The sequence below is a fragment of the Haliaeetus leucocephalus genome, unplaced genomic scaffold (genome assembly GCF_000737465.1).
Source record: "Haliaeetus leucocephalus isolate CR32 unplaced genomic scaffold, Haliaeetus_leucocephalus-4.0 Scaffold229, whole genome shotgun sequence".
NCBI classification, from domain to species: domain Eukaryota; kingdom Metazoa; phylum Chordata; class Aves; order Accipitriformes; family Accipitridae; genus Haliaeetus; species Haliaeetus leucocephalus.
In genome coordinates, this window is record NW_010972665.1 from 4310431 (window position 1) to 4325661 (window position 15231).

The window sequence follows — 15231 nt, forward strand, 5'->3', positions numbered from 1 at the left end:
GTTCTTTTCTGTCATTAATTAGAGTCCACATTTTAAAAATATGGGTAAACTGAAGAGAAAAACTACAAGCCAGATAGAGTGTGCAACCCAAATTACTCTATTGCAGAAGAAATTTTCATAGGAACATAAGATTACAAGATACTTCAGGTTGGAAAAGACCTCCAGAGATTATCTACTCCCAAAACCTCCCACTAAAAACAGATGCATTTGGTACAATAATTCAATCCTGTTATGATTCTCATTCAGTAGGGTTTCATAGCAATCTGCTCCAGTGAAAATAAAACATTTGGCTGTCAAATACTCTTGCATTTGAGCATCAGGACTGATTGTTTTTGAAGTGTCAGAAGGCATCTGCACCACGGTTTCATTTTAGCACTCTGATTTGGGGCTGGACATGATCTATTCTCCTCTTCTTTGCTGTTCTTATATAGTGCAAGACAGTGTCCTGAGCAGTGATTGCAACAAAACCTCCTGGTTTTCAAACAATATTTTCTGATGAGATACTTGCATTAATTTTTGGTTGAAAACTCACACAAAACCATCTCTTTTTAACATAAATTATATTTTTGCTTAGAAGTAGAAGAATTGAAAACAGATTTCCTACTTGCCCAGAGAGAGTTATTAGGTACATTATTTAAGAAAACTTGGGAGAGCTTATATTGTTCCAATCTGTCCTGTATATGATTTGAAGATTATAACTTCCTCTGTTTGTTCCAATAACCATTCCCTGCCCATGTACTACCCTTTTTTTTCCATGCATCAAGACTTTAAGTAAAGCCAATATACTGGATATCTTTTGCTTTGAGCTAGAGTTGGTTGGTAGAAAAAATATTGTATTAATAATTTTGGGTCAACAAAAATGTCTAACCTCTGCATTAAGATTTTGTTTATGAAAAACCTCAAAAGTAATACAGTATTCAGCTAAATTATTATGATTTCCTTTTTTTTTTAATTCCTTAAAAACAACACTTAGAAATTCCCTCACAATACTGAAAAGCATGATTCAGGAATTTAGACATTTTTATTGCTGATAAATATTCAGGAGGACTAAGTTTTCTGTTAAGTAATAGCTGTCATTGTTATCATGTATCAGAGGTGAAACTGGTTTAATATATCAATGGGAATCCTTATTACATGATTGTGATGCTGCAAAAAGAATCTTTTACAGAGAATCAAAAGCTTACCAGGAGCCATATTCTATCAACCAATAAAGCCAGACTAACACATTCTCTCCCACATGTACTTATCATTCTCAAAATTAATTTCAGTAACGAAATATGAAAAATTAGTACAGTTCTACTCAGTGGATTTCAACTGTGATTCTACACAGTTGAAATTCTCTACAGTACCTAATTTTTTTCCACTCAAGTATTGACATATTGATACATTTGCTAAAGATACACTGGCTTCTTATAAAGTAAACAACAATGGTGATAAAAGGTCCAAAGCTACCACAGATACAAACAGTTTCAGGAAGAAAAAAAAAATGAAATAAGCAAAAGCTAAAACATCTAGAATTCTGACATAATTGAGAACATACACTTAATCCATGTAAAAAGAACTGTAAATGAAAACAGATCCACTGTGAATAGGATTCTTCAAAAAGGATCTTTGCATGGTTCTTCCTTCAGAGGACACAATACGAAAGGGAAATCTTTTGCCTGTTTATTTTGAAAGAAATTATATCCATTTTATTGGAACAAGTATAAAGAACTTGAAAAAGTTCACTCTAACTAGTCTGTCATAATAAATCAAAGATAATAAATACAAAATTCTGTTCAGCATTTAGTTGAATACATGGTGTTCACTTGTCAAGTAGCTAAATAAAGTGTGGTGCATATTGATCTAGATGTCTCTATAAAACTATAATATTTATATCAAATACATATGCTCAATTCTCTTTATGGCCTTTCTGCTTAGTGTTCTGATCACGCCTTCATCTATCGACGACCTAAATTCTTTCTTCATATACCAGTAGCGGGCTGCTGTCATTGAAGTAAACAGGTTCTTGTAAAGTCTAACTGGTTCTCCTCAACAAAGGATCCATCTCAGTCACTTTTTCTTATTAAGAAAAGTCAATAAATGTCAACAGAGATTGTATATACAGTCTTCTTTTATTCGTGGTATGCATTCTTTAAATATACTGGTTTACAATACATTTCTAGCTGCTTGTGCTTTTCATGATTCACCTAACATTACTCAATTAAGTGAACACTTTATGCATGTGCTTATGTGTCACTCTCTCTTATTTGGTTAAACACATGCCTTATTTTAATATAATCTCCTCTCTCATATTAATACAGATGGAGTAATAAGTGCTGCACAGTCACGATTTCATGTTTTCCTCTTGTCTCACAGAAGACTTGAACCCAAGGATGGTCCTCTAAGGACCACTTATTTACCCAATGTGTATAGTGAGCCAGAACAATATAATATTTTAACCATTTAAAAATCTTGTCTACATATTGCATATATGACAAAAGCAAAGACTGAGAACCACTCATCTAGAACTGACACTTCTGGACCAAAAAAAGACACACCAGGTCGTTTTTTAAAAAATAACTCTAAGAGGTATGAAACTAAAAAGTGTTACTCTCAAACTTGCCTTTTTGCATTAGTTATTCATATCTATGAAGACAGAGCATAAATACTCTGAAATCAAGACATGATATTGAAAAAAAAAAATTCCACTGTAAGCTCTTTTGTTACTCTGATTCTCAAACCAGGCTCTAGAAATCTTCTAGTAGAAAGGAGACAAGTAAAAAATATTCAAGGATATAGCAAATTGTCTGTCAAGTGTGTAACATCCCAGCGACTTTATGTTAACATTTGTTCTCCTTCCAACCATTTGTTAGAAAGTAGGTTCTCATTATTCTCTTTACTCCCGAAGGATTAAAAATTTAAAAAGTGTTGAAGTTACTGAGAAGCCAAAAGCACTGACTTTCAAATATGTATCAACATTAAATGTATAAAAGAATATGACTACACTGTGCCTGGAGATGTGATTGCAGTATGTGAGAACATGTCTGAGGTATCTTTAATTTCTGTAAACTGGACCTGATAGCTTTAGCTGCCAACTAGTTAGGAACCAGAGTGAACTCGTGCAGCCTGTACTGAAGCTGCTGTGATTAATTCTGACAGAAACTACCTGTTATTTCCAACAGGTTCCATGCTCTTTGGAATCTCTCTTACATTGTGAATAAAGAAAAAGGAATTAGTTAATACCAGAAAACACTCAGAGCTACATTCAGTATATGGTATACAGTACAGATCAGTGGAACAGCACTGGATCATACATCAGATTAACATAAATGGAAAACATTAATGTCAGGCATTTGAAAATTACATCTGATGCAGATACTAGTTTGCTTTGTGACCAATATAAGTATGTAAAATTAAGAATCAGGAAGGAATCATTTCAAATTCTCCTAAACATAAAATTGGTAATGTGTGACAAACATAAAGACACACACAACACCCTAATTAGTTGTGAATTATTACAGCTATGAAACTATATCAAATGCATTTATACAAATCCAGGTTTCAGTCTTGCTCAGTGAATATTGGTGGTGTGTCACTGGCAACCTTTAAATATTAGAAATTGTTTCCGAAGTACATAGAAGTAGTACAGAAGAATTCATTTACACAGGCCCTCAAATATTTCATGCCCACCTAAGTGAAATTTCTACTAGACAACAGGCTGATAGAGTGTATTTCAGATACTTTAATCCTGGATAAATAGCACACTCCTTTGTTTAAACTGTGCATTAGAGCTTGCAACTAAGTCTGTTTGCAATAGCATGCTATTGTAAGTGATTCACTGTGAGCTGCTTTGTTAATTTCAACTTCCTTGCTCAGTTACAGCTAAATGAGTTTATCTTATATTTTTATGACCTAAGGAATTGTCCAATGCTTGTCTATAAAGCAAGTTAAGAAATAAAAGTTAATAATCTTTGCTTGATGCATACCTCTGAAACTGCAATAATAAGAAGAAAGCACAGTGATTTGTTTCTTCCAGGGTCTGGACTGGTTAAGAGGCTTCCAACTGTAGCTTAAAAGAAAGGATGAATATTCATCCTTTCATTCAATCTTGATGGTAATATTATCTAGAGTATTTCTGCTTTCATAAAAAATACCACAACATTTAGACACAACACAGCTATATCACTGTAAGAAATAAGTGAATAATTTAGTATAAATAGAAGTAAAAACTGTTAAATGCTATGGCATGCACAAGGAGTCCACACTAGAAAGCTTACAGTAAAATGCAGGAGTAAACCACACCTCCAGAATTAGCATCTCGGTTACAAATAGTCCTGTTCTAGTCCCTCCAAACCCTGGGCTTCCTTCTTGTAATATTTTGTGCAGCAGATATCACACACACAAGACACCCTGTTATTACTTGAAATCAACTGAAAATATTTTCCCTTAAAGAAATTGCTTTCTATGTTCCTACCATTACTCATTTTCAAATTGCCTTATGCGTTTTTTAAATGCTCAATGAATCAAAATATAGTTATACCCTTTGTAAGCAATGCAGGAGTTAGCAAAGGCTTTAAGATTTTTGAGCATTTTATTCATGACCAGAGCCAATGCATTTCTTTCCATAGAAATCACCCCGAAATGTCATGACTAGTTTTCTGCAACGGAGCCTGAATGAAAAGAAAAAGTCATAAATCACTAAAACTTGCTGATCAATTCACCACTTCTGCCACCTCACATTGCATTCTCTGGAATGTCCACACTTAAAGTCATGGCCTGCGTATTTTGTAGCATATGGTAGAACTGCAGATTTATAAACCAGATTCAGTCTTTCTTGGGTCAAAATTTGGACAGCAACAACTGTTATTTTGATGCCAAACCCAAAAGTTTTTTTTAAAGTTTAGGCAGAGAGAAGGAAAAGTTGAAATTTTTACAATTTTAACCAGAAATACAGAATTAGTGCTGTTCCTGTAGGAATGAAACATGATTTAAGACATACAATACACATTTTTTTAAGTTATAATATTGTTATATGTCACTTCCCACATTTCCTTTCTTGCTTTCATAAGAATGGATATAGTTTAATAAGCATGCAAAATTAAAAAAAAAAAAAAGTTTGTCCTATTAGTTCTATCTGTCAGTCTATTTAACACTCATCAGATTTTCTTTATCACTAAGTGAGACTTCATTTGAAACAGTGGGATTAGAAGAATGGCTAGCAGATGGGAAATAGAGACACCCCTGGGGATCATAATGCAATCCATGTCACATACTCTTATTACATTCTCATCCCACTGGAAAATAATATCTTCCATATTGTCTCAAATTATTTAATATAATAATCTAATGTCACTTTCTTTGGAGCTATGCTTCTCATTACTGCAGCAAATGGACTTTTGCCAAAGTATATGGATAAGCCTTAAATTATTTTTTTTTTAATTTTTAATCAAATTCAAATGTCTAATGAGTCCAAGATGGCCTGTCAACTTAAATTATCTGTTTGTCTTTCTGTTTACCATATCTATCTGTCTACAGTTTTTATTTTTCTCTGTGAAGTTTAGTTATTGAATCCCATGTTTCCTTCTGGAAGGAATCTCTAACAGATGATTATTCCTGTTGATATGTTGATGATTTGCTAATTTATGGCTTGTAAATTTAAGAAATCTGAAGAAATCTCTGGGAAGCAGAGCAGATCATGAGAGAAGAGAAACAAGAGGTTTTAATAGCTTATACAGTAAAGAACTGTGATTTCATTAAAATACAATTTTTAATCTTATATATTAGCTATGGTAATGTCTTTGGATAATTTTTTTAAAATCTTTTGAAAATTTAACAAAGTTTAGCATAAATATTTACTACTGGGACAAGATAAGCAGTTTATATATACACATACATGTATATAAAATAATAATAATCCCTCTCTCTGCCAATATCTATTTGTGTGAAGCTGTGTTCTGCTTGCTGCCTTCATAAAGAGCTTCGATTGGATTTGATATCAGTTTTGCATGAAAAAGGCAGAAATAATTTAGTCCATGGAATTAAAAGTCAATAATTCACTGTAAAGTCTGAAAAATATCATTAAGTTATCCAGTCTCTCTTTCAGTCCATCAGTTTACAAATGTTCTTTCCATATGCTTTCTAGACCTTTGTGCAGGCTGATTTAAAATAAGCTAATGTCTTCAACTGGAAAATATTTCACAGACTTAAAATCCAGTCTGATCATATGAATACATGAATACAGAAATGAAACAACTGCATAAGAATAATCTTGATTCTCAGGTAAATTAGTACATGCAGAATAAAAGGTTAATAATAGATTTGTAGAGGTAAAACAAATCTGCATCTTTTACCAAATCTCAAACCAAAGCCGAGTAATTTGAACATTATAAATAAATAAACAAACCTTGGCTTTTTAGTTTTGGTTTTGGTTTTTTTTTTTCTTAAAAGAAATAAAACAGATTATCTTGTAAATCCTATTTTGGCTGGGACTGAATATATAAGTTCCAAATATCACAAAAAGAGTGCAACGGTAGAATTCTACTTATCCAAAACCAAGAATTTTTTGAAGAAAACCCCTGTCTCGTAAGACTTAAAGCTTAAACTTTATAGTTAAGATGTTAGTTGGAGCACTTCAGAAAGTCATCCAAAGCCAAAGTGATCACTGCCTTTTCCAGCCTTCTAGAGATATGCATCCATGAACTAACCTGTAGTCTTATTGCTACATTCTAAAAGCAATAGTCTATCAGCTATGGTGACAGTGGCAGATACCTTTTCATCCTTCTATGGTACTCCAATTTAAAAATATCCCTTTAAAATGATCCGTTGAATACTAACTCATGAGTTCTACAGATAGGTTACAGAGAGAGCCTAAATGGAGTCAGTCAAATCGAAAGCCTTAGAAAGAAAAGAGCTAAACGTAGATAGGGTGTAGGGAGCTAGCTGCTGGTCTCAAAATTATTAAGAAAAACAGCTAAGAGGAAATATCATTAATACTCAAGCTATATACCATTTCAGTTTGTAACTGATGAAAAAAAGTCAAAGAAACAAAAAAGCATAAAACTTCCCCTGCTAATATATATAAAATTATATGTTATTTTCTTAACTAAAGTCTAATCTATAGACTTTTTATAATACTGTAATAAAAGGTCAGACATTTTTCATTCTCCACCCAACTATATGTAACATCTAGCTTTTATCTCCAGCATTTGTATCCAGTATTTTGTCATTACAAATTATTTTATCTGTTCATAATTATACTAGTTTGTCACTAATTTACTTTATGAAATTACTTGAATATAACTTCCTTTAAGTATATGTTTTCATCAGTTATTTCTTAGTGATCTAGTAAGTTTCACAATGTTTTAGTGAGATGTCCTATATACTATTGCAGATGTTTTTCAGTGTGATGACATAAGGCCTGTTGATGAAACAATTAAAAAAACTTTCATTATAAATTTGTCTATTTTGCATTTTAAAAGCATTTCTCATCTTCAGAAAGCATAAGCTTGACTCTTAAATCTCACAAAAACTCTGACAGGTAGTTACTAGTTTATTAATAACAAAAATATGCCAATTGTTCTACAGAGAAAGTAAGTTATGTTGTTACCTACTTCTATAGAAATCCACAGAATATTGGCTACTATGTAAAGAATATTATGTGCAATACCTCCTTTGCAAAAAGTATTTCCCAAAACATAAAATCATGTACTACAGAACTCATCCAGGGAAGTACACAGGAAGGAGAAACAGTAGTGACTGAATTGCTCATGTGAAAGAACAGAAAAACTATGTAGGGCTCAATGTGGAAAATATTGGAAGTGGCCACATCATTGTTATCCTAAGACACCTCTTAGCATTATTAAAAAACAGTATTCTTTACAGTTCTGGTTGCTTCTCATGCCTGAATTTTATTTCCCAGTTACATCTTAGTTATATATATATATATAATACCAACTATTTTCTGTCTTTGTAACTACAGTGTGGTTTTCTCTCTGTCATTTGTATTTATAGCGGTACTATAGCAAGAAACAATGGTTTGTTCTGTGTATAAATAAACTACGAAAGCCAGTTTTTCTTGTCTACTGATGAGCTTATTCTGGTGTATCAGGGCACATAGTAAAAACATTATGGAGTCTTCTGATGTGCTGATCTGTAAACAGCAGCAAAACAGCTGTTTAGCAGTAATCTCATTACCTATAGAGCAGATCTCCTTGCTTACAAATCTGGAATTCAAGACAAGGATTGTTACCTTTTTTTGATAACGTCTTAATTTTTTTTGTACTAGGTTGTAATTTTGCCACAGTCATTACCCTATTTGTCATTAAATGCATATGTTTGGTCTCAGTCACATTTTGTATAGATATCTTGGTATGCATTTTGGTATATATGCAACAGTGAGCACTGTTGTTTATTTAACGGGTGAAACTTCAACCAAAGACTATAATAAAATTCCTGCTTTGTGTTCTATGAGACCTTAGAAGTCTCATTACAGGAATATATTATAAAGCTGAGATTATAAATTAAATTTAAAATTCCCCATGGACTTTTGTAACAAAACTACCTAGTATCTAGTAAATTTAACCAGTGATAATTGCATACTGCCTACAAACTACTTCTGTTTCCAAACTCTGTATGTATGTGTCTCATCTAAGAGAGAAGTGAGCATCTTTATAGTGCAAAATGGTTCCTATATAGTTTATGAGTCCTTTGGGGACTTTATTGGCTGAAAATCAAAATGAAATGTGATCAAACTTGCTGGTGTGTTGGTTGTTTCTCTTTTTTAGTAAGTGGAGTTTTTAGAAATAATTTTTATGCATACATTCTAGCTGTTTCTTTAGTTACAATTCTATAGCAAGGCTCTCCTTAGTATTAAAGCAATGTAGTGCAATCCTCAAAACATACATAATCATATATTAATTTCAACTTCCCACCTAAATGTTTAATAATCATATAGAAGCATGTTATTCCACAGACATAGTTCATGAGGCAACATGTATAAAAATATATATAAATGCTACAAAGCAGATTCCATGTATTTATCTATTTTGGAGAAAATTAAGAAGTATAAACTTTAGCTATTTTAAGAGCTGAAACTACATCTTTCAACAAAATTTAGCTGCTTTAATTTTATACATGTATTTAATTTTATCTGGAAACTTTCTGCTGTTAGGAATAGAACTGTAGTTTCTCATTATGTTTGCTGCCAGAATCTATGCTTGGTTGCTCAGCTAAAGACATTATATTGCTAATTACTACCACATGCCCATATCCCAAGCAAAGGAAAACTTATTGGTTCTGACAATCCATTCTCTCAACACTGAATTCCAAATGAAAACTTAAATTTTGGCCAAACATAACATTTCATCAATCTTGTTCTACTGACTGCAAAAGCAACATCAAACAAGGGGTGCTAATGGCTTTTTACTGTGCAGTTCCCAAGCTTAGATTCTCTGATGAAAGACCCACATGAGCAAAGGACATCTTTAAACTACTTAGTAATTAATAATTGAACCAGAAAACAATGCATAAAGTAAATTGAACAGTTTGTATGCTGATGACAGAGCTCAGTTTCAAACAACAAGTTATTCGGGCAGTAGAGATCAGCAGAGAAAGCACTGACAACAGAGTGAGCTAACAACAAATGGATAGCGCATATAAATAAAGACAGAAAGAAAAGGTGAAAAAATAAAATTAAGCACGCCCCAAAGCCAGCAGAAGCCTGTAATCTGGAGTTGAGCTTTTCAGGATGTGGGGTTCTGACTGAAGATCAGGTCCAAGTTTAGAGACATCTGAGCAATGCTGGGTACTAGTGACAATGTAGAAGGGGAGAGACGAAAACTCTGTATGCAGAACAGTTTTTAACCATATTCTCCTCTGCTGTAACTCCTTTGGAGCCTCAAAAACAGAGGTGTAAGTTCTGTGTTTGAAAAACTCTCTTTGAGAAACCAAGTACAAATACAAATACAAAACTGAGTAGGCCTCTGTCACAAATAAACATTTTTGGAAATTAATGATACTACTCTATCTAAGAAATAAATTAAGGCATTTTGATAAGTGAATTATGATGCAAGTTTCCAACATTAGTGCTTACAGTAAAGAAAAAAATATTTGGATACTTAAGGGTATCTAAAAAAATGAAAGCATTGAAGCTTTCAATTGTGTCATCCAATTGCTTGAGTATTATTGAACATACAGTAGTATAAGCTATAACCAAAGAAAAAACTTTGATTTATCTACCCAGTGATGTAAAACAGTACTCTAGAATTAGCTCTGTGGGACATTTACAGTCTTTCTGCTCCACAGAGAGGAGAAACAACTTGATAAAACCATATTCCACATTTATAAAATGATGCATCGGTGATGATTTGATAGGAATAAAGTAAAAAACATATCTTCTTAAAGTAAGGAGAGGGACAATTAATTAGATGCATCGCTTGCAGTATCTTCTTTATGTTATATGGAAAGGATTCTATATCACTAGTCTTTTAGGACAAATATTTCTCTACCAGTGAATGTCACAATGATATGTAATGAAACAAAAGATGGCAACACTAGAGGTGATATAGAGGAGAAACTACTATATCGCCAAGTACCTCTAGTTCATTAAAGGCTATATCCCAGCAGGTCTAGATGCTGGGAATGCCAGAAAGAGCTGGTTTTAACTTGGTCAAGAAAACAAGCAGGCTTTCAATAGATATTAAATGAGCTTACGTGGTCCAATAACATTTAACTTTTGCTACCAGGTAAAACCAGTATTTTTTACAGGTTTGGCTTTTTTTCGTATGATATTGATACTAAAGCTACTACTTGTTCTTCTTAAGATAGGTTTTATATGCATGTGGAAGTGAATCACTTTAAAATCCCTGGTCATAGATCCTAAAATCACGAGTGTTTGCAATATTCATATGAAGTCAAAAGGAGCTGCATGAGATCTGAATCTGCTGTTTGAACAATGAGAAACAGCACTGTCAGACTTCTGACATAGTCAGTCTAATGGAATAACCCCATCAACATAAATCTCATATTTTGCACTCCAGTGAACCCAAGTTTTCTAAAGAACTGAGTTGTTTGAAAATCATGTGAATTACCATTGTCACTTAGTGAAGACATGACCATATGATAATCTGATGCCCAAAAGTGTGAAGTGACAAGTCAACATTGTTCCAGAAGCTAACTGCAAATGCAATAGCAGCATTTTTTGCAAGATACATCAGTGTAGTCTTACTGGTATCCACGTTCTCTTGAAGTAGGGACAAAATATTGTGACTTGTACCATGGCATGGCCCAGGTCTCTAATTATAGTGTGACAACTCTCCAGTGGTAACATCTGATGTCAAGGAATACAGCCTCATAAGCTGTGAGTCAGCTATTACCACCTTCAGGGGCTCTTTAAAGTCACACAACCACACCTGGTCTTTTTTGACTTACTTTCTGCCTCGAGTTGAGTTAAAAGTCCCGCCGTATTTCTTCCGATTAAGGATGAGAGCAGCAATTTCTGGCACGTAGCGAGCAAACATTGCCTACATGCATGAAACAAAAACACAAAAAAAAAAAAAGAAAATGGCATGCAGAGAGTGTTCTACTGCAGCAGAGGCAGCAGAGCCTCTTGGGATACTTACTTTCTTCCACTAACCGCACTATAGGAACCACCATATTTCTTGCGGTTTCCTATTAACTCTATGATTTCAGGGACGTAGCTGGCAAACATGGCCTAAGAAGAAGATAGGAGACAGAAGAAAAGACTAAAAAGAGAGGCCAAAGAAAGGGGGATGATGAATATTTTCAGAAGATATGTATCTTTAAGATCTGAAAATGCAAAAGAATTAGATCTATGAAGTTGTTTAAAAAGAAAATTTTAAAAATGTAAAAGTTCTTATCAAACAAAACAAGAGGGCTCAATGTAAAAGTTGGTCTCGGAGAAGGTGCACACCTTATAAATTAAGAAAATGGTCAAAAGAGGAAAAACAGGCACATAAAACAAAACAATAACAAAATTAATCCAAACTGGTATCTAATCATAAAACACAGTTATGTCTAATTCTTCCTGAAGAGGGGAGGGGGAAAAACCTATCCAAGATCCACTGCAAAAACCAAAACCAAGTATTATCATTACTGTTACATTTCTATTTGAAAAGACAGACTTTTTTCCCCCATTATTAGAATTCAAAAGAAGACAAAACCAAGATGGAATCAGGGGTTATTCCCCCTGCCAAGAAACAAAAAGGTCACACCCCCCGCCCCCAAAAAGAACTTTTCCAGAAGTTTGTGTTTGCAAAAGGATTGGAATAACACATGATAGAAAAAAGGTTTTGAGGAGAAAATAAAAATTATTCTGCCATGTTTTGTCCAACAAACATCTTCCTTGTGGCTGGATACTTCGAAGAGCTACTGCCAGTTGACATGGTCTTTGTCTTCGTATGTCAACAAACATAGATGGGAATGCATATATTTATGCTCATATATATATTCATATATATGTATCTGTGTGTGTCTCTCATACAGCATTCACATTAGTTATATACATATCACCTCTGTAAGATGTATGTATATGTGAAATCAATATATGAGAGTAAAGTAACAATATACATATATATGTATGTGCACAATACATATTGTGAGTCATCCCTAAACCACTTACCTTGCACCGTGTAAACATTAAAATAAACTTTGCTAGTTTAGACAATAACATTGCAACAGGTCCTATAATATTACTGACACTGATAAATAATAGAAAAGTTGACACAAGACAATTAGTAACTTTGGTGCTGTGTACATACAGGACAAAGAACACAAGAATTTGCTGATATAAAAGGATACCGGTTATGGCCATGTGATAAATTGTGAGTTAAAATTGCACTGCATGACATGAAAGGATGTTTGAAATTAAAGAGAATGTGGTTTGCCATCATCTGGATCAGGCAAGCTGCTCTTTAAGGCAGTCCAAAGCCACAGTGTTTGTTGGAATTCTGGGAAGGAACACAGAAGGGTAGGTAGGACTTCTGAAACCGCAAAGTGCCTTTAAGTATCAATAGCAGCCTCAAATAAATACACTACAGTCAATCACTAAAAAGTAAAGGACTACAAATAACATTATAAGTTGAAATATTAAGGCACTTCATTTATGTATTCACATGCATTACTCATTTAAATGGATTAGAAAAATTCTGACTCTATTAAACTGGACTAATTTGACAAGCTCTGCCAAATATTTATCTATAGAAAAAAAATGGGGTGTATTAAACATATTTAAAAGTTTTATAATTAATTTTAATTCACTAAATTAGATATTATTATTTCTTTAATTACAGCATTGAGATATACAGGATCAAGTATTAAGGTCACTGGAATAATGATAATAACAATAATAATAATAATAATAATAATAATAATAATAATAATAATAGAGTTTTTACCAATCCCCCAAGGATGAAGAAGACCATGAAAAGGCGACCAAGGGTTGTTTTTGCATAAACATCTCCATAGCCAACAGTGGACATTGTAACCATCAGTAAATAAACACATTCCCAATATGTTAGCGGTTGATTATTCTGGAAATTTTCCCATGGATCCCCTGAGTTCTCCACCTACAATGTGCAAGAAAACATAATGAATTAATAGAGTTGTACAACAAATTAACTCTACTGATATATGTGTGTGCATGAGTGTGTGTGTGTGTGTGTATAATTTGGCGTATAATATAAACTCTGGATCTTTTCCTGTAATTTATTTTGAACAAATACAGAACCTAACCCTGTCTCAATTATAGCATTATCGTTCTTTTGCCAATATGCATAGCCTTGCGACTCATACTGTTCATGGAAAGTATCTTTTCCATTCACCACTAAATAATATAACTTACTAATGCAGATAGGTAAGTTCATTTTATAGCAATATGTTCAAAACTTTTTCAGAGTGAATCTTACTTGTAATGCAATTATACTTGTTAATGTTTTTGTTTTAAAGCATTATGTAGCTATTAAATGCATTGTGACATGTTAAGTTTAGCAATATACTATTACTTTCCAAGAAGTCAGCTACTGTATGTGACAAAGTTATAAATTTATCAGTGGGAAAGGAGCATGCCTTCTAAAATTTGTTCCACAGCAAAAAGTTTGAAGTTTGAGGATTCCTACAGCAGAACAGAGAAACTTATGCTGAAAAGAAGAAAAAAAATAAAAACCAAAACACCACCAAAATACAAGCCCTAGAAAATAGCATTCCCTCTGTCCTGATATAATTTTACAAAGCTTTTGTTATGTTTTCTTCAAAAATAGAAAAAGCTAGTGTTCCTACGATAAAAATGCTATATTTGCCCGGAGGAGTGTAAAAATGTGGTCATCCATGAAGAAGTGTATCATAAATGAAAACATGCAGAATTTTGGTGCATCTTAGTAAGAGTAAAAATTAAATTACTATCTGGCATATCAAGAAGATAAACATTCTGAATTTAATCTTATATAGCTGGATGCAGCTCAAGGTAATTCAAGTGAAGTCAATTAAATTGCTCTGGACTAACATCAATATCATTAAATTATAATATTAGTCTCAAATCATTCCTGAATAACTTATTACTACTAGCAACTTGAAATTTTCCTGATTCTAAGTTGATCATAAATTGTACTTAAAGGACAAACACTTAATCATATTTAATTATATTTTCCAAGCAAATCAGTAAAAAGTTTAAAAAGTTTAAAATACACAATTGACATATACCTATCATATATATGTATATTCACATTTATGACCTCATATGTACTTCTATACTAACAATCTTACATTTTTCAGGTATTGTTAAGTGTGGAATAAAAATCTATTACAAAAATCCATGTTATCAGTGACCGAAAGATACACCAAAAAAAAAAAAAAAGAAATTTAAAAACAAGAGGGAAGGAAACAACCTCTAAAAAAATGGTACCCAGAATGTTAGCAATCCCACTACTTCTCATGGAAATACAAAAGTGCTTCCTTCAGGCCCAACCATTTATTTCCCAGGACCTCAGTATCATTTCAGCTCTGCCAGCCCCTTCCAGGAAGCACTCCAGCTAGTTATTTAGGAAACATTGCCACCTACTGGTAATTTGTAATCATTCAAGAAGTTGCATCAGTCCAAGTCTCATATTTTATTGCTGAGGTTAATGAGGTATTGCTCGCTATTCAGAATTAGTTTTGAGTAGAAGCTTAAAATTTGGGAAGCTGTAATGTCTTTTTTTTATTGTACTCTATAGATGTGTTAAGGGATTATCCAGAGCA

At 33.1% G+C, this 15231-nt stretch overlaps 1 protein-coding gene across 14 annotated transcripts in view; it reads right to left on the minus strand.

Annotated features, from left to right (window-relative positions):
• Positions 1-15231, minus strand: part of KCNMA1 (potassium large conductance calcium-activated channel, subfamily M, alpha member 1) — a 523274-nt gene that overhangs the window by 156947 nt on the left and 351096 nt on the right. For 9 of the 14 annotated variants that reach the window (XM_010567811.1, XM_010567819.1, XM_010567812.1 and 6 more), the window contains exons 8-9: positions 13395-13565; positions 11601-11692 (exon numbers count right to left, since the gene is read on the minus strand). In XM_010567811.1, coding sequence (XP_010566113.1) covers positions 11601-11692; positions 13395-13565 — 263 coding nt within the window. Of the gene's footprint in view, positions 1-11409; positions 11502-11600; positions 11693-13394; positions 13566-15231 lie in introns of all 14 variants that reach the window. The other 5 variants (XM_010567822.1, XM_010567820.1, XM_010567818.1 and 2 more) reach the window with 1 other exon arrangement.